Source organism: Antrostomus carolinensis, unplaced genomic scaffold (assembly GCF_000700745.2).
Source record: "Antrostomus carolinensis isolate BGI_N321 unplaced genomic scaffold, ASM70074v2 scaffold5072, whole genome shotgun sequence".
Classification (NCBI taxonomy): domain Eukaryota; kingdom Metazoa; phylum Chordata; class Aves; order Caprimulgiformes; family Caprimulgidae; genus Antrostomus; species Antrostomus carolinensis.
In genome coordinates, this window is record NW_010300059.1 from 10,071 (window position 1) to 30,506 (window position 20,436).

The 20,436-nt window shown below is 37.8% G+C and overlaps 1 protein-coding gene across 1 annotated transcript; it reads left to right on the forward strand.

The window, feature by feature from the left end:
* The first annotated feature begins 248 nt into the window (after nt 1-248).
* ABCB10 (ATP binding cassette subfamily B member 10) lies at nt 249-18,603 on the forward strand. Its single transcript, XM_029083752.1, has 12 exons — nt 249-447; nt 792-994; nt 2,672-2,806; nt 4,450-4,596; nt 5,379-5,514; nt 7,996-8,091; nt 13,182-13,391; nt 13,677-13,756; nt 15,107-15,287; nt 15,525-15,568; nt 16,999-17,033; nt 17,996-18,603. Exons 1-12 carry the CDS (start codon nt 285-287, stop codon nt 18,285-18,287), a joined length of 1,722 nt encoding a protein of 573 aa, XP_028939585.1. The 5' UTR covers nt 249-284; the 3' UTR covers nt 18,288-18,603.
* The last annotated feature ends 1,833 nt before the right edge of the window (nt 18,604-20,436 follow it).

The window sequence follows — 20,436 nt, forward strand, 5'->3', positions numbered from 1 at the left end:
AGCAATTCCAGGACTGTGATTGCATACAGAGGCTTTCAGGATCTTAAAAATGTACCTTGCCTAAGTTAATTTATACAGTGACTTAAAATAGCCCATTCAGAACCGAACCTAAAAGAAAGCTGATTATTTAATACTGGCACTTGCAAGCTTAATAGAAATTTCAAGTGAAAAATGATTTCATATGTACTATAAGTGATCTTGCAAATCCATAATAATTATCCTTTCCTTTTCTTTGTTGATTTACAGCTGCTGTTGGCTTTCTGGCAGTTTCCAGTGTCATTACCATGTCAGCCCCTTTCTTTCTGGGGAAAGTCATTGACATTATTTATACAAACCCTAGTGAAGACTTCACTGACAGCCTGACCAGCCTGTGTGCCTTGCTGAGTGGAATCTTTTTATGTGGTGCTGCTGCTAATGCTACTCGTGTCTACCTCATGCAGACTGCAGGTAAAAACAGAAGCAAAAAGTAGTACTGACAGTCATCTTTTTTTCACAGAGTCAGGATATCTAATGATCTGAAATAAATTCTTGGCACTGGCTAAGAGATCCTCTTGGAATCAGTAGGTTTTTTTACCAGATCAAAGGTAAATTAATAGTGCAAAGATAAGTATGCTGGAATAGCTCTTCATTTTTATTTACTGTTACATGACATCTTAAAGCTCACTCTCTTCTGGTTTATTAAAACTCTCTAATGTGACTTGTTCAGTGCTGCATAATCCTGTGATTTTTATATTGTTGGAGTCTGTGTAAAGTCTTGTGTGCCATGCTTGACTGGCTTCTGTTTCTGACAGGACAAAGAATTGTGAAACATTTGAGAACGACCATGTTCTCTTCTATTCTGAAGCAAGAAATGGCTTTCTTTGACAAGACCAGAACAGGAGAGCTGATAAACCGCTTATCTTCAGATACAGCCCTCTTGGGCCGCTCAGTGACTGAAAACCTTTCAGATGGGCTCAGAGCAGGAGCACAAGCATCTGTTGGGGTTGGAATGATGGTATGGTGGTCTCTTCCTTGCTTGTCACTTGTAGTTTCAAGTTTGTTTCAGTTCTGTCAGGTAATAAGTGAGTGTGATTCTGTCCAGAAACTGTTGTGTGTTCTTGGATACAAGTGTATTTCACTGGTTATCTGCAGTAACTGTTAAGTATTACATTGCAATGGATGATGTGCCTGTAAGCCACTTGATGTTTACTCAAAAGCCAAAATACAGAGAATGAGGGTTTGAAATCAACTACTGCCCAAATTTATCAAGCAAAGTACAGGAGGCAAATAACTTTATTCTTATTAAAGATTTTAAAATCAGTGACAGCGTTCCCATCACTGTAGGTAAAATAGGGTGTGAGTGGCCTGATGTAAAAATAATTGAATTGAGTTTATTCTGGCTAAAGCCTAGGTGAGCAAAAGCAGCACTGAGTATCAAATTGCTGCTGAGGATTTTTACAAGTGGTAGTCTTTCTGCTTTAGTCTGTCAGTAAAGAGTATATTTAGATAGGAATCGTGTTAATGAAGGCTTCAGTGTAGTGCATCAGTTAATATTCCTTGGTGGTCAGCTGGTTTACATAAAAATCTGACTTCGCTTGGTGCTTTCTTTGGCATTAATTTTGTTATGTTTATCTGATAAAAGATACATTGGTGGCAATTATCTTAAATTAAAGTATGGTAATTTCTGCTATCTATCTGGAGTTAAAAACAGATAGGAAAAAGTCTCCTCATAAAAATAAACTTCCAAGAATGACGTTATTACAATCTGTTAAGAGTTTCCACTATGAAGCTTTAAAGCTTTAATACTTCGTCACTGATAAGAATTATGCATTTTTGTATTTATCGAAGCAATTAGAGCCTAAGGTTTTATGTTACCATAGATTAACTGGAATAACTTTATGTAAGGCATCCTGCTCAAAAATGCTGCCATGATGCAATGTTAAAAGGTGAACAATAAAAGCTTGCCCAGAAAGAAGAGATTACTATGAAATAAAGTCTGTCCGTTAAGTAAATGTGGGCTTGTGGACTTTTTCTGGAGATTTTTCTGTTTTGAATACAGAGAGCAAGATGAAGTGGAAACACATTAAAGCTAATTTCAATAAATCTTATGAAAAGAATCTATTTAGGAGCTTTGATGATGATTGTTGTTATGAGGGATAAGGTTTTGCAGCAGTCAATTAAATCCCTTATTCCAGGTTATGAGCGTCCGTGGGTGTTAGGGAACGCTGGTGACTCCATCTGTTCGTTAGTTACCTGGAAGTACCGTATGATATTTCTCCAGTCAAACTTTTGTATTACACCATCTATTTAAAAGTTGTGAAAGCGCTTTAGAAACTATATAATAGCTTATGTCTTTCAGCATCCCCAAGAGATTTCCTGGTAGGCCTGTTTACTGGCAGGTTCAGATACTTGGCTAAGACCACACAGTGAACCAGTGAGAAAGCTAGAAATTAAATCCAGGCCCCTTTGCTTATAATCCTTTGTTCTAACTGTGGGATACATTCCCCAAATGCTGTGGAGGAATGGATGTTTTGCCTGGAAGAAATAAAACATGATAAATGAAAGCATGGCAGCACTAAATTACAATCCTACTAGTTTTAGAAAACTCTAGTGAGGGAACTTGCACTTGAGTACTCCAGTGGGCTGTTTTTAATCTGAATGCTAACCCCTGACACATACCTTTTTCTTCTAGTTCTTTGTGTCTCCTAGCCTTGCTGCATTTGTTCTGAGCGTTGTGCCACCCTTGGCTGTCCTGGCTGTGATTTATGGAAGATACTTGCGAAAGCTTACTAAAATGACCCAAGATTCTCTTGCAGAAGCAACACAGGTAATCTCTTAACAGACAATTAGTCGTTAACTTCAGAATTGCTCTAGTGTATTTAGGTTAATATCTCTGAAGTTACAGATCTTCTGAAGATAATTGTACTGTTCATTGCCCTAAGCCATGCTGAGCCTGTAGTTCTGCACCTGAACAGTATGAAAGGTAAACTTCAGTAGCACTTATTCATAGAGCTCAAAAACAACCAAGCTTTGTAAAGAGCTGTCCACAGCAATATAATGTGGGGGTACCAGGCCTTTAGAATTTGGAAATGTAGGGAAGGATAAGGAGATTATTCTTTAGCTGTGTGAGAGTATTAAAAAAATCAGCCTATGAAGTCCTGTGTAATTAGGTACCTGGATTTGAAAAACACTTTCCTTCAACTATAGTTATGAGTTTGAAGCCATCAGAAGCATCCTAGTTGGAACCATCTTTTAAGGAAACTTTGCAAGCAAGTCCTTCTCTGGAACGAATCCTTGATGTTTGACTTTTTTGACAGCTCTTTAATGTTTATGAGGCTTGACATTTTTTAAACTTGTCTGGGTATCTCGGCACATACCCAGATATTTGGGAGGAAAGTAGAGGAAGCTGGTGTTTCTAAAGAGACTGTTGTAGAGGAGAGGCTGTTGTTCATTGTGTTTGCAGACTGCACTGAAATATTGCAAAGCACTATCAGAGAAATAGTAACGATTGTGACCTTTTTCTCAGAGGCTGAGGGTGAGGAAACATCATTAAAATGCTTAGAAATATAATTAGGAAAGACTTAGTTAAAATAGCCACAGTTGTTGGCTGTTTGAAGCTTGTGATGTCCTATATAAGACTTAGGTAAACTGACTGTGCAGAAGGAAGATTAGCCCTTTTCTGTTTATCTTCTTCAACCTGTGTTGAAGGGAAGCTCGTGCCTTTGTAAACCAGGTGTGGGACTTTGCATGAACAAGCAATTTTAGTGTTCTATTCAAATTTTCAGGTTAAATGGGGGATGGAGGAAGGAGAATTATATTTTTATATCGTATTTCTACTCACAAAAGGAGGCCTTATTTTTTGTAAGACCATCACAGTGTCTGTTAACAACTTTGTCTAATTGGTTACAATTGAGGTAATTTTAGAATTAATACTTTGCTGTTTAGAATTTAAAATAAAATACTGAGTTGAAATGGGACATTAGTAGTTGAGCTAAATTAATTCCCAGTGTTGCTTTGATCAAAGGATTGGAATTGTTTCAGGAAATAACTGCAGTCTTTCTTGCATGATTTAGTGTAGAATAGAATATTCTTTATTTTTTCCCTCCCCACCCTGTTATTGCAAGTTATTGTGATTAGTAATTTTCTTATGTATGTTGTTCACATCAAATTAAGGGATTTTTTTTAACCCTGCTTTTATGTTTTTCTTCCTCTACTGGCACTTAAGTCAAGGCAATCTTGAAGTTCTTTTTAAACTGCCTGGGCATGCAGTTTACTCTTAATTTAATACAATTTTAAGAAAAAAAGGGGGTGGAGGTAGGAGGAGGGCATGAGAAATTTTCCAGTGGTATTCAAAAGAATGTATTTGAAGATTAGTGTAGTGATAGTGGTTTAACTTTCAAATGTTCTGTAATATGAACATTCCAAATTGTGTGTATGTGTGTATTTGTTTTGTTCTTTGCTTTAATGTAGTTAGCTGAAGAGCGTATTGGAAACATAAGAACAGTTCGAGCTTTTGGGCAAGAAGTGGCTGAAATGGAGAAGTATACAAATAAAGTTGATTATGTGCTGCAGCTGGCTAAAAAAGAGGCACTAGCTCGGGCAGGCTTCTTTGGAGCAGTAAGTATATTTTGATGAAAGTAAACCAACCACGTTATGCCAAGTGTCAATTATTTTACAGTTCATGAGGGTGCTTATAAATCTGCAAATAAATAAATTGCGTGTAAGTTGAACCTACGTAAAACTGTGGGAAAACTGGACTTAAATCATTCTAAATTGCTGTGAAACTGCACTTCAAGATAAAACCAGTTTAAGCTTCTATTTCTGCCCCACACCCCGTAGCTTGGTACTGTTTATCTGAGGCCATACCTCCTATTCAGGGAACTAAACCAGTGGAAACTTTCCCTCACCCACCCTCAGCGTTTCACAGGTTTGGCTTCCTGATGAGGTGTGCAATCATGCAGAGGAAGCTGGGGAGAGCACAGGTCAGGCGGGAGGGTGGGATTGCATTTTTCCATAACAGCTAGGAGTGAGTTTGCTTAAAGAGTATTCTAAAACTGCAACATAACTGCAGACTATCAACTCTTCTCCTTTACTGATGGTTGAGAATAATACTGGGTGTTCCTTTCAGTCTTGGAAAAAAAACCAACCCAAAACAAAATGAAAAAGTGCTCCTTGCTTTTTGAATGGTTGTTGGATAGTGCTGTGCAGTGCCACTGCATTTCTGGCTGTTGGCTTGGTTTGCTTTAGAATTGGTTTTGTTCAGATTTAACTTAGTCCTCTAAAAATCTAGATACCCATAGTATGGAAATTCCTTTATTAGAAGGAAAATTCTGAAACATTTTAGAGGATGAAATTTAAGATGCATGTGACAAAATCTGCTTTTTCCTCTTTTTCCTTAGACTGGACTTTCTGGAAACTTAATTGTCCTATCAGTCTTATACAAAGGAGGATTACTAATGGGCAGTGCCTACATGACAGTTGGTGAACTCTCATCTTTCCTAATGTATGCTTTCTGGGTTGGAGTAAGCATTGGAGGTATGGAATGAGAAATTAGATTTTCTCCACTTCAAAGCATTACAGTCAGTATGGGGGCAGGAGGGAAGAAGCTCTTAAAAGATCCAGCTTTCTTGAAAAGTGTCTTCCCAGTGATCTTCCCAAGAAGCAAAACCAGGACAATCATACATTTTAATTTTTTTTCTGAAGAGTTAATGAAAATAATCATTTATAACCTAACACAAGCCTTCCATTTTCCCAAAGGAATACAGAGGTTATTTTTTCAGTGTGTGTGTGTGTGACAGATACATATTACTTTAATTTTCTTTGGGACTAAATTAAGATATTTGGTATATTGTGTAAAGAAATAATACTGGTATTATATTTTTAACAAAATATGTGGGTCTGTATTAAACATTTTATATTTAGAAAGGCATGTACAATTTAGCTCTAATTCAGTATAGAGTGTCTTGAGCTGGAAGAGTAAACAAGGTGCCAGCAGAACACTACACTCTGGTGCTAACCTTTTGTTTTTTCTTACTGACTGACTCCTCCTTGAAGCTCAGACTCTGTAATCTACTGGCCCAGAAACAAACTGATCATCTTTTTGACAGAGCAGTCTTCACTACTACATACAGGCAAAAATGAAGATAAGGTACTTTGAAGTTTGGCAGCTGACTGGAAGGGTTCTTTAAAATGAGTCTGTTACTCCTGATAGACTGTCAGGGCAGTGCAGCTCATCTCTGCTCTTCTAAGACTAAGCCTGATATCGTGGGAAGCACAAAGATGTGCCTGAGGGCAAAATTCACAAAACCTGCTTCCTTGAATATAAAAATTCCAGTGGCACCCATTCCAACTACCAAAACCCTTTCTTCTCTGCTTAAATAATCCAAGTTTGGTCAGCAGACAGATACCTGGCACTTTGAAAACATAAGACATTAATTTAATGTTAAACAAATGAAAAGTAAGGTTAGAAGCATTGATAAAATGTCACCGAATGAACTTCTATTTGCTATAAAACCAGCTTTTTGAATTATCAAATACTTAAGACTATTGAATAACACAGTTCTGCACAGAGCCCATTCTCATGAGGAGTCTGAAGTAAAGGTGTCTTGCCTCTAGAGGCCTGCATTCCTTGATGCCAACAAGGCATATAAATCTTTGAAGTGCTAAATCTGCTCGGTATATGTCATCATCAGTATATGTTGGAATTCATGCAATGAACTGTGAAGTTCACTGCATAATTTGGGACTTTATCCCTTTTTGTTTTAACAGTTTGCTGTGTTTTCTACCAAACACTGAACACGGGTTATGAACATTAAAACCATTTTCTAATTAATATTTCTTGTCCAAATTATATAATGCTTTTTTTATGAGGGGTTGTGAATTTACAAACCTCAGCGTTTCAGTTTCAGGGTGCTCTGGGAGGCTCATGCCTTCTCCCCTGTGCCCTGCTCTAGGATGTAGATGATTTGGTTCTTTTTCCAAGCAGACAGCTTCTCACCATGGCTAGTGCCTTGTGTTGCAAGCTTTCAGCAGTCCTCAGCAGCAGCATGACGAAATGCCCTGCCTACACTTGCAGAGTCATGACCTTGTACTGGGCCTGTTGCTCTGCAAGAATAAACCAGTAAACTTATTTTAGTACACCTTGGGTTTCCTGCCCTCCTGAATGAAATCACTCTTAACACTATATGCATTTTAAGGTGGAAGTGGTTTATTCTGTATGTTTACTCTGTTGGAATTCTGAGATTTTTAAATTGGTTGCTCTTATTTTGAAAGACACACAAAAATGAAGAAATAATACATTTTATATTTATGTCTTACTCCTTTTTTGGTTCAAGGTTGGTTTCTGTGTTTATTTCACCTGGAAAGCCCTTCAGCCAGGCCCGCTCCAAGATGACTTACACAATTGCTAAGAGCTGGGACCCAGTATTATATACAGGCCTTGTCCTTAGCTTTTGCTTTCTCCAGTAATGTTTGAAGCATGCTGACTTGGGAGACATATTTCTTTACATTGTCCATTCTCAACATAGCTTCTCAAGTGTCAGTTCAGCCTTGGGTTTTGTGCTGGCCCTCCCCTGTGGCTTACTCAGCCAGGTTCCCCTGTAGTGGTGTAACCCTGTCTGACAAAGTAGGGTGTTCCGAGTGCTCTGTTCTACTGAATGATTTTGAAAATATAGCTGCTATTATAACAGATAAATGCAAAGCTATTTATCTGTTCTTCCTGATGGATGAATGAAAAAGTGTTGCTTTGCTTTTGAGTATACACAAGCTTAAGTGTATTAATGTTATCTTCTTTTTTCTTCCTAATGATTTGTTTTACAGATATAAATAAGAATGCTGAATAATGGCTATTGGTAGCTCTCAAGTGAGACTAGATTTAAGTCAGCATGTTTGATAGTGTGCTGAAATAGAAGATCCCCTACACATCTGATGCTTCAGTGCTGGTGATGAAAAGTATAATGCAAATTTTATGTCTTCCATTCCATATGGATGCTTAATACTGTTCCGCTTTTTGTTTAGGTCTAAGTTCCTTTTATTCTGAGCTCATGAAAGGATTAGGTGCTGGTGGACGTCTATGGGAACTTATGGAAAGGAAGCCCCAACTACCATTTAATGGTGGGTCCTTGTTTTGTTACTGTTCATAGGTTGATTTTTCTCTTATTGGTCACCAGTACTTCATAAGGATGTGTGTAATACTTAAAGGTAGTACTGACTTACATTCTTTTGAAAGAAGCTAGATACAGTGGTAATTCTTCTGACTTTTCCTAACTGTGAAACAGATGATGAAAATTTCCTTTAATCAGTAATTTTAGAAGTTGAAAACTTGGTGGGTTTTTCCTGTAATTAATTCAGAATATGCTTTTAAATATATCCGTTTGAAAGTTACGTGACTGAGCATATGCTCATTTCTGGCTTCTTGGAATATTTCTTTGCTGTCATCACCACTTTCTCTTGAATCAGCTTTAGAGTGTAAAGAGTGGAAGGAAGAAAAAGGAGGGGAGGGAGGAGCTCTGAGATGGCTGTATCTCATATTTCCACTGAAAGGTTTACCATGCTCATCACTAATAGCTAAGAAATTAGCAGTCTGAAAAGAGAAGCCTTTGAAACCAGGTGTTCATTAAGAATATCTCAAGCTTAAACGGTTCATGCTGATCCAATGAAAACAGTTCCTTAGTAAGACATGTTGATTTGAAACCTAACTTGCAAGCACAGACAGTTTAAGGCCTTTCAGCAGCACATGACAAACTGAATTTTTGAGTTCCTTCTGCCATAGGAGTCGGGGACGGAGGCATGACTGGGGAATGAAAGGAAGGAAGAGTTGGAGAGTCCTTGGGGAGGGTGTGGATGTGCAGGGACAGTAGGTGTTGCTTTTGGAATGATTTGCAGCTCTCTCCTCACAGAAGTACAACTCACATTTCACCCTTCTTTAGAGGGGCAAAGGGCCTCTCTAGCACATGGCTTACCTAATTTACCTGTGGGTAAGGGAGCTATGTGCCTTCTGCTGCATGAGCAGCCTGCCATACTAGGCAGTCTCCTAGTCTGAAGTGTGGAGTGTTGGACCTGGTAAGATGGACATAATGTTTTTCATATAGCTGCAATGTCCTGAGGATCTGAACAAGGAGGTTTTGAAGGGGAGCTAATCCTGTATTAATCAAGTTTGACAGTGTTGGAAGTGTGAGGAGAACCAAGAAATTTTTGTGGCAAATCATTCACATCTGATTTCTTTTGATGGGCTGCTTCAGGCCTAAGTACAGGTTTGTCAGTTTGAAATCGCATCTGTTTTTATCAGTATGTTTATAGAACCTTTGAGAGGTGTTAGATTTTTATGGAAGTTTCCTTTTTGTGGAAGCTTGCTGATGTAGCAGTCAAATCCCAAAAAGAAGATATAACTTCATCTATAAATCTGCCTTTTAAAAAAGTATTTAAATGCAGTAACATTTAAAAAAAAGGTAAAAAATTAGTAAGTATTAAAATTATATTTAATAGTGTTTATTTCTTGAAATAATATAATTAAATATTTTAAGAATATTTAATAATATTTAAATATAATAAATAAAAATACATTGTCAGCAACAGCTTATTTACAGCTTTATTGTTCAGAAGCTAGACAACGCCTTCCAGTACTGAATATATTTTGTATAAACAGCATTTGCCCGTATCCATCCAAGTAGTTCAGTGAGCTGCTTGTAGAAGATCCTTTCTGTCTGAATTGCTGTTTTATTTAATTAGCTGCATCCCACTAAGCAAAAGTCGTATATGAGTGTTCACCAGCACTGTGTGTGGTTAAGAAATGCAATATAGCAGAATCCAGGTGAGCTATCAACACTAGTTTCTCTCTGAGCTTTATATGGTTCTCTGATTTGGAAACTTTGTAGGGACTGCTCTAAGACAAAGGGTCAGAAAAGAACATCCAACAGGCCTAACACAGTTTTTGAGTGAGCTCTGGTTTTAAGGAATCACAGAATACCAGGTTGGAAGGGACCTCAAGGATCATCTGGTCCAACCTTTCTTGGCAAATGCACAGTCTAGACAAGACGGCCCAGTGCCCTGTCCAGCCAATCCTTAAAAGTGTCCAGTGTTGGGGAATCCACCGCTTCCCTGGGGAGATTATTCCAGTGGATGATTGTCCTCAATGTGAAAAATTTTCCTCTTGGGGCCAATCAGAATCCCCCCAGGAGTAACTTGTACCCATTACCCCTCCTCTTCTCCATGTGACTCCTTGTCCAAAGGGAGTCTCCATCTCTTTGTAGCCACCCTTTAAATGCTGGAACATGGTGATAAGGTCTCCCCTAAGCCTTCTTTTCTCAAGGCTGAACAAACCCAGATCTCTCAGCCTTTCCTCACCTGGCAGGCTTCCCAGTCCTTTCATCATCTTTGTGGCCCTTCTCTGGACCTTCTCCAGCCTGTCTGTATCTTCTTGTATAGCAGGGACCAAAACTGAACAGAGTGTTCCAGGTGTGGCCTGACAAGTGCTGAGTAGAGTGGGATGATGACTTCTTTATCTCTGCAGGTGATGCCCTTGTTGATGCAACCCAGCATCCTGCTGGCTTTCTTTGCTGCAGCAGCATAGAAAGAATTGGAGTTTTGTCTTTTGAGTTGGTTACTGCACAGCAGTTCTTTTGAAACGCTGTGCTTTGAATTTCTGTTCTGCTTCTGTCTCCCTGCACTGGAATTCTTCAAGTTCTTAATCTGATGGAAACCAAGTCACAGTCTGGCCTCTGTCTCAGTTTTCTTCACAGCTGCAAGCCTGTCTGTATGATGCTTTTCAATGTGCATAGACTTTACTTAGGCAGTGAAAAGCAATATTGTCTCCGATGGATAGAGGCAGATGTAGAGTAGCAGCCAGAATAGCAGCCATTTATGCAAAAGGTAAGCACCAACTGGCTGATACAGAGACAGCTACACGCTCTTGTCCTTAGCAGTTAAACTGGCTTAAACTTCCTGCCATGACATCCAGTGCCACACTGCAGTTTGCAATGCCCTTCATAGACCTAGTGCAACTGTTGATTTCCTCTTCATTTGGATTTGATTTTTTTTTTGTAATCTGGATTATTTCAGTGGTCTTCATCCTTACAGTGGTACTAGTGCAGAGTAAGCAGTCATATTGGGTCAGAAGTTGTCTTTCCCACTGCAGATATTGCATTGTTTAATCCCACCAATAGTGATATCCAGAAAACAATATTTATTTTATAGATGAAACATAAATTGGACAAAGTTTCAGATGTCTATGTAGCATAGGCTTACAGAAATCTTCTTTTAACTTTCAGTATAAACTAAATACATAGGAAAGGATATAAACATTTGTCCTAAAACCCAATTATAACTGATTTCTGGCTCATCAGACAGTAAAACCAGGAGACTATTTCTCTACTGTCCAAACCTACCTGAAACATCTACTCTCTTGGCTTCTTATGTTTTATTTTCACAGAACTTCAGCTGTTGTTGGCAACAACAAATATCTCGGGAACAAATTATTATGTCTTTTTTTCCTGTATCTAGAATCCAAACAAGAAACAAGAACAATCTTGTATTTAGCTTTTTTTACAGGAATATATAGAGGAAGGACTTGTGGTACCAGACTTCCTGTATTGCAGTAGATGTCAGTGTTTCAGGCCATGCAATAGACTGTGCAATAACTGAAACTGAGAATAAAGATAAGCGATTACTTGTTACTTTGGTAACAGTAAGGATTATGCTGCTAGCACAGGATTTAGCAAATAGATTTGTTTTCCCAAAGAGAGGTTTACAGACCATTGTGCTTTTACCTAACAAAGGAGTTACACTGTGTATGTCCATGGATTAAAGTCAAGGAAGGAGTCTGAAATTGTATGCTCTTGCATTTGCCATTTTTGTGCTACTACCATTAAACTGGAAAACTGGAGAAGAGGAGGGAATCTGGGAAAAAGAAAAGCAAAAAAAATTATTATTTGCTCTAGAAACAGCAGGACTAGTGAAATCTTGATGGCTGCTGCTGGGTGTCCGTGTTTCCTGTCCACAGTTACTGTTTAACCAAACGGGGACATGTGCTCCCATGTGCTGTGGCTAGTTGAGGGTTACTTGTGTGCCGTGTCTGAAAAGAATTAAGGGGGTTGAGTTGCATGTCTTTAGCATGAATGATCACTTGTGTGCCGTGTCTGAAAAGAATTAAGGGGGTTGAGTTGCATGTCTTTAGCATGAACGAGCGCTGCTCGGGTGCTGCTCTGGTGCTGCCAGTTTTCACAATACTGGTAGGAGCTTTGTCAGTGAGACTCTGTCCTTTGGGAATGCAGAACCACTGTCCAGTGAGTTAACTATGTATGGATATGTGTAGCTGGGATTTAACAGGGCTTGAATAAATTGTGTTTCTTTGTCTTACCTATTTATATGCTTTTTTCTAGTACTGATATTCTCTTAAGATAATTGTTTAAATCAAATGCTGCACTCCAGGAAGAAGCTGGTGTTATTCAGCTTTGGCAATCATTCCTTCATGATGGTTTGTTATGGTATTTCACAAACTGAATTTTTAGTTTCAGTGAACTGTTGCCTAAGAGTTGTGCCTCTGACTGGTCTTTGAATACACTCTTGTCCTGAATTTATTAAATATATTTTCCGCTTAAAAAAAAATAAATCTAAAAAATGGCCATTAATGAAACAAACCTAGCAGCAGCTTTATTCCAGTGACAGCTTTTGCTTAAAAGCTACCCAGTTAGTAGTGGAGAGGGAACTGCTCTTATCCAAAGGGAAGGGTGTTTCAGGTGACTTGTGTGGCTCGGTGAAAGGGCAGTAAGTGATTTGCAATGTTTATCTTCTAGCATGTGTTCTATGGCAACGGGACTTTGGCCCTCGACAATGCCATTTTATTTCATTGCTCCTAATTGACAAATTTTTTATAATATGTTTAAAAATTCTGCTAATTCTACTAGAAGTGAACAACTAGTTAGTTGTTAGTATTAGTAAGATGCAAATTCTCTCTCTTGCTGTATGTAGCCTACAGGTTCACTGCTAGTCAGCAACCTGAAGTTGCATTCAGGAATGAGTGGTGAACCACACTGATTCAGTCATGGCTGAAATATAACCCCTGTGGTCCTGCATTGTGGCTTGCAGCCATCCCTAGATTAAGCATGGAGATAGATATTTCTCTTGGGTGTCTGTACATCAAGTTGTAGGAGGGCTGAGCTGATTTTTGTTTCTGTTCATGTTTCTGTATTTTCTTCTTTGTCATACAGAGGGAATCACATTAGGCAAAGACACATTCAGAGGTGCTTTGGAATTCAAAGATGTTGAGTTTGCATATCCAACACGTCCAGAAACATCAATTTTCAAAGATTTTAGCCTTTCCATTCCAGCTGGCTCTGTTATGGCTCTGGTTGGCCCAAGTGGTACAGGGAAATCGACTATTGTATCCCTTCTGCTGAGGCTGTATGATCCTACCTCAGGTATGTTTTATGTGTTGCTCTCATTCGTGACAACTGATGCTTTGCATCTCAGATACACCTTATAAACAGTCAGAGTTCCTGCGCTTGAGGTCCCGATGTGAGTATTCCACTGATGCACCGTGCTTCCCTCTGGGGTGTGTGGTTACCTTGTGGTGATGCCTGCATAGCTTTGCATTTCTCATCCCCCAGTATGTGATTCCTCAGGGGTCGTCGTTCTCAGCTGTTCTTTCTGCCTCTTTCCAGTACTTGTCAAACACACCTGACTTTACTGTTTCTTAATTTAAGGTGCTATCACTGTTGATGGTTTTGATATCCGTCAGTTAAATCCACTGTGGCTCAGGACACAGATTGGAACAGTGAGTCAGGTAAGGGAGAAAAAAAAAATTGTAAGTGAATGAAATAATTCTGTGTGATCAACTAGCTGTGCCTCACTTTTCTTCTTCTTAAAACTATATAATCTTGCTTCTCAGTGAAATCCTTCCATCTCACTATAACTGCTGTTGTGCATGCTTTGTTCTAAAAATAAGTATTCGGAGCTAGTCCCATTATTCTGTAATCTGTTTTTTTAAATAATCAGAGATTCAAAGTTTTAGCTTAGAAGAAAAGTGTGCATGTGGAGACAGGAAACTACATTGTTGCAAATTGTATAGATATGACCATCTTGATGTTTGCTGTGATTTGTTGAAGAAAGTAACACAGAGCTTAACATTTAATCACATTTGGTATTAATGGAAGTTACACAATCATATTTTACACAACTGTTTGAAAACTGACCTTCTGTGCTCTGTGTTGTTTCCATGCAAACACAATTCCATTAGGAAAGCATGAAAATACAGCACTGTTGCCACTTATTCTTGTAGTGCCCCCTCCCTAGCAACCCCCAAACTCTGGGAGTACAGAGTTTGTTCAATAGTCTCTTAAAAATAAACTGTTTGACCAATTAATGAAAATATATATGTTCCTTCCCTCGTCTCCCCGGATGCTTCACAGTGCAATTAACTGTTAGGTTGATGTCCTGCTTAAAAGCATAAGGATAACAGGGTATAAGTTGCATTTCAAAACATCTGCTTTATGTAATAATGCCACCAAAGCTTTTGTGCAAAAATGATTTTCCTGTGGGCACATTAGCACTTTTCTTTTTGAATGTATGTATTCCACATGAGTTAGCAGTAGGAGATTCATACTCGTGTTTGTACTATAGCGTGTCTCTGTTTTATAAAGGGGAGATTTACCTTGTTTCAGACATTCTCCCACTGTGTATCACTTGTCCTATCTGCCAGTCCTCTTCTCTGTTTTAGGCTTTAATATAAATTAAATGCACAAAATGCCATGAAACCCGTGTAGAAGTTAAGAATCATCATTGTTGTAAATGATGATATGTAGTAAAGTACAAAGGGAAGTTCTCTGATGTTTGGACGAATAGCTCTTTCTGAACTCTCCCTCACATATTAGGAATTGAGGTTTCTGTTGTGTTTCATCAGTTAAAAAAGCAACTTGATTTTTAATTGTTTTTCACTGCCGATTTTGGTGTTAGGAGAAGTTTTTTCATTTGTTTGTTTTTAATTCAATTAACTCTAGCTTACATATTCTTTTGTATGGATACAAAATAAATTAATGCTGGGTCTTGTAAGTGGGATTTATGTTATTTGAGATATAGACAATACATGTGTGTAATTACAGATCTACTATATAACTTATGTTTTTTAATTTATCAGGAGCCGATTCTGTTTTCCTGTTCTATTGCTGAAAATATTGCCTACGGTGCAGAGGATCCTTCTACTGTGACTGCAGAGCAGATTCAGAAAGTTGCTGAAATAGCTAATGCTGCTAGTTTTATCAGAGATTTTCCAAAAGAGTTTGACACCGTAGTTGGAGAGAAAGGCATTTTGCTTTCAGGTACATCTTTATATTGCTTATTTTAAAAATCCTGATCCTAGAGAGTGAAGTAATTTTTTTTTTTTTTATTACCAGTTTTTTCTTGTGTTATAGCCTGCTGTAAGTATTAAAAAATCCCTCCTTCATCTCCATTCCCCAACTAAAGTACATGTGCTTAATTCTGCTCAGCTCAGGCATTCAATTGAAGTTACTTCACATCTGGTTTCCTATTTCAATTTACTGAGCTTTTTCCCCCAGGTGGACAGAAGCAACGAATTGCAATAGCTCGAGCTCTGCTTAAGGTAAGCCCGCACCCAAATAGCTTTGTAGGGAGGCAGGAAAGGTTAAAAAGGAGGAGGTTTTTTAAAATAAAATTATATCTTTTACATTAATGAGGAAGTTTGAAAGGGCTGAGTGGTTTAACTAAAACCAATTTTCTTAGGTGTTTCCTCCTGTCTTTCAGTCATGTTTTTTGGTAGTCCTTGCCACGACTGACAGTAAATCATTGTATTAATGGCTCACTTTCGTAAGACCAGGTCAAGGATGAAGGAAGACCTTAAGAATGTGGTGCTAAAAAATTCATATATGATGCTTCTGTCTCTGTGTTCAGATCTCTGTCACTCATGGGTTGATTTTTCTGAGTTGCAGCTTACTAGCCCTGTAATGCCCTGTCTTGGCTTTGAGGGGACCTGATCTGGATTTGGGACAAGATACTGTTTCAGGCACAATGTTGTGTCATTTTTGTCTTCAGGGGTTGGCATGGGTCTAGCTTCAGGGCAGGCTCTGTGTTGCACAGATTTGAGGAGGACAGGGAGTTTGGTTCAGCCAGCCACGGTGCCTCACAGGGGAGCAGTTTGTGGCTGATGCTCAGCTGGAAGTTTTGAGCCTTGATGAACCCAGCTTAGACTGATGTTAAGGCACACAGGTCTCTGTAGCATCCTAGTGTGCCCGATTCTGGTAGATTACTGGGAATTTTTCATGAAACCAGTTCTGTCTTACCATGAATGCTGAAAAACTGATTGCATTTCCTGTCAAATATAGTTCATGGGAGTACAGACTTTATTTTTGGGGGGGTGGGGGGAAAGGTAAAAAAGAATGAGTAGTAGATACATATCTGTTTGGGGGTGCAGTGGAATCCCTTTTCTTCCAGATAAAGTCTGAAGCTTTTATTGTCAACTTCATCAAGCAATTTAGGATTATGTACTGTAATTCACAAGAGGCTTCTTAGGGATTTGAGTGCTGATGACTTTAAATTTTTTTTATTTAATTGCAAAGAGTTCTTAAATGCTGCTTAAGTACTAGATATATCTTTTGTGGGTGAAATACTGTTTGTTGGTAGGTTTCTGTTATTTTTTGCTACTAGACAGTCATATATAGCAGACTACAAGCAGAGAGTAGCTGAGCCTCTGTGAAAGATCCATGGAAGAGCAGTAAATAGGAAACTGAACTTTTCACCACAGTGCTGCCAAGTATGCATTAAAAATCAACTCCCACCTATAGTCTGTATCTCTCAGATAGTTTGCAAAATTTTAAGATGAAAGTGTGTTGCTTCTGTTTTGTCCTCTTACCATTCAGACTTCTTAAAAGTAATGCTTTAAATGACGCTCAATTCTTTTGATTAAATAAGTACACATACTTGGAGTTTCAAGCTGTATGAATCCTGTTCACTATTGATATCCATATTCAGATCTTGCCTAATTATCATTATAACCAATTTTACTTTCTTCTTCAGAATCCTAAAATTCTTCTGTTAGATGAAGCAACAAGGTAAGAAAGAAAAGAAATAGAAATAACTGCAAAAGTGAGATTTGGGAAGTCTTCTCCTTCCTTTCTTTCTTTCCTTCTTCTTTTTCCTTCTTCTTTTTCCTTCTTCTTTTTCCTTCTTCTTTTTCCTTCTTCTTTTTCCTTCTTCTTTTTCCTTCTTCTTTTTCCTTCTTCTTTTTCCTTCTTCTTTTTCCTTCTTCTTTTTCCTTCTTCCTAATTATCATTATAACCAATTTTACTTTCTTCTTCAGAATCCTAAAATTCTTCTGTTAGATGAAGCAACAAGGTAAGAAAGAAAAGAAATAGAAATAACTGCAAAAGTGAGATTTGGGAAGTCTTCTCCTTCCTTTCTTTCTTTCCTTCTTCTTTTTCCTTCTTCTTTTTCCTTCTTCTTTTTCCTTCTTCTTTTTCCTTCTTCTTTCCTGCTTCTCTGTATGCCCTTACATAAATTATCTAGCCCCTTATTTTTCCCTTCCCACAAAAAGAACGTGCTTTCTAGAATGTGTGAATTGGTCAGGAGATCTGTGATAAAAGCTTGTTTATGCAAAGTGGAAAGGATAGCTGGTACACTGGGGTGAATTCTTTCATGGCGTTAAATTTGTAATATGTAACTTGATCTTGAAACATCTACTTAAAGTTTTTTGTATCTTTAATTTAAATGAAGATCTTAGTGTAAAAGAGAGATTATTATGCTGCACTAGAATTTAGATTTTTTTTCCACTGAATTAATTTAGTGTTATTTATTCATGCATATTTTTGCATATGAGAATATGTAATGCCTACAACTTGGATGTGTGCACTAAGCATACTCACGAAAGTTTCCTGCAGTTCTGTTGGTTTATCTTTACCAACAATAGCAAGGGTTTACAGTTCTGGCAAAATAAGACTAATGCATACAAAACTAACCTGCCTTAAAATAACAAATATCCTCCTCTCTCCCCTCCCCACTTCCCATTTCTTCCTAGTGCTTTGGACGCTGAAAATGAGTATCTAGTGCAGGAAGCTCTGGACCGGCTGATGGAAGGGAGGACAGTCCTAATTATTGCTCATCGCCTGTCTACTATTCAGAATGCTGATTTTGTCGCTGTCCTTGGCCAGGGTAAAATTCTTGAATGTGGAAAACATGAGGAACTACTTGCAAATCCAAATGGACTTTTCAGGAAACTAATGCAGAAACAAGCTTTTCTTCAGAATAGCGATACTTTTGCATTAGATGTACAATCCACAGAAAAGGATGTATTAAAAGAAAATATATGAGGGAATGTATGAATAATGGAAGCTTACATACTACAAAGAATATAACTTATGTTTCAAGTTATGTGAAGTAAATGTTATATTTTTCCAGAATGTACAAAATATTCTTTTGAAACTGAAATGTGTTTAAACTTTTTATTGAAAGCTTTTTAATGATTATTGTAACTTTTTAAAATGTCTATCACATTGAGATAATTTCAGTGTATAGAATTTTCTGCTTTGTGTTATGTTAATTGAGACCATTTAGAATCTTGTTTGCTGTAATGCACTGTAGGATGATGTGCTGCATTCTCGAGTAAGTTCAGTATTTTAAGGGTAATTAAATGAGAATCTTATCATTTTCATATCATTGTCTCTTCCCTTTTCAAGGAACTCTTGCTTTCTGTGCTTGTCAGTAGCCTTAAAATGCTGGAATTCAAAAATGCATGACACTAAGGTGCTCTGAAAGTTCTGTCTGACTTCCACTGCACTGTCCTTCCAGTTACCGTTTGTTCTGAAATGGGAACGTTGATTATGATCACCCTCTACAGTTACTGTAGAGAACTGCATATGAGAACTCAGAGTATGGAAGCATGAGCTGGAGGAAAGTTTAAAAAAACCCCAACAAACCACACACACAAAAACCCCAAAACCAACAACAAAAGCAACCAAACCAAAAAACCTAACTGACTTTACCTAGGGACAAAGGAAGTGTATTAGTATATGAAGTCAGCATAGGAAAATCTAAAATTGGCATGCATTTTCTTCCCTTCTCTATTTTCCCAGTTCTTTAGTTTTGCTTCCCATCTAAGATGACACCCAAAAGAACATGCTCTTATATACGTAAGCTTCTGTCCCTTTTTAAGGCATATGCAAGTTTTTTATTGTTACGTAAAACATCATTCATAGAAATCCCAGGTTTTGTCTAACTACCTTGTTAGAGACAACTAGTAAACTACCTTCTCAAGGACAACTAGTAAAATAATAGCATTATGTTGATCAAAATAACTGCAGGAGGGGTACATTTGGCAGTAAAGAGTAGGCTTCATGTTTCGAATTTAAAAATCTCTTTCAACAGAATCTCTCTAGACTTTCTGAAGATGTAAAACCCCACAAAATAATTTTAAAAAGCTATAAAGTTTCCAGGTCACATTAAAAGTCATCTACACTAGGAAAACTTGTTGCTGGAAAACTTCATTGGCAATTGGTGAGATACCTAGTGCTGGGCAAGCTTGAAATGTTTATCTAATGTGCCATTAATGGCACTTTGTGGAACACAGCGAAAACACTGAAGAGTTTGCTGTGCTAAGGAGTCTCTTATGAAGAAGAAATAGTACTGATCTTTTACACACATCTCTGTTTAAACATCTGCATAGTCCCATAAGGCACATTGAGTTAAACAACTCATGAGAATTTTGTTTGCTCTGCAGATGATGGAATTTGTTGCTATCCTTTAAAACTAATTTTCTTTCTAAATAGGTAGGCAGTTATTTGTGGCTAGTCTACCCAAGCAGTATTTTCTACACTGTTTTTCAATCAATTGATCAATAAATAAAAATCAGAAGTAAAAAGATTATCAATCCTATCTATTTTGAAGTTGTGGCTCTAATATGTATTAAAGTCCACTGTTTCCCTTCTCTTAGTAAAGTGCTCACTAGGTCAGTACCATCAAAATTGCCCGCTGGACAGACATTCACCTTTCCATGTGAAAAACAAAGACCTGGTTAAGTCTCTAACCGATGTTAGCATAAACTAACTACTTCAGTGTCAAAAATGAGATTTAACAGTTGAGTTGTATCCTCTCTCCTGAAGATGGAGCTCTTCACACAGAGCTGGCACAGCAAAAGGAGTTGTGTAATTCCCTGAGAAGGTGTAGCAAAGTGCATACAGGATTCAATCGCAAAAAATGACTGCTCACACAGCGGCATCTTAAATAGTCTGGAAAGGAGATGTGAAGAGCATCTGTCAGTTTTTAAAATAATTTGAATGTCACCATCCCTGGATTTGGGGAAATGTGGATGGCAGCTTGAATTTTACTCAGTTTTTCCCCATTTTCGTGTTTCTGTGCATTTCCTGGTTTGGTTTTGTTTTTCTTGATGAAACAACAGTAACGTTATGATTTCGCTGCATGTACTGTAACAGAGAATGCTATTTATGGAAAGATACTACATTA

Coding starts and splice junctions, on each gene's coding strand:
- ABCB10 (XM_029083752.1), top strand. CDS start 285: ATGTCAGCCCCTTTCTTTCTGGGGAAAGTCATTGACATTATTTATACA. Junction 8,092..13,181: donor GCCCCAACTACCATTTAATG/GTGGGTCCTTGT, acceptor TTTGTCATACAG/AGGGAATCACATTAGGCAAA. Junction 13,392..13,676: donor GCTGTATGATCCTACCTCAG/GTATGTTTTATG, acceptor TCTTAATTTAAG/GTGCTATCACTGTTGATGGT.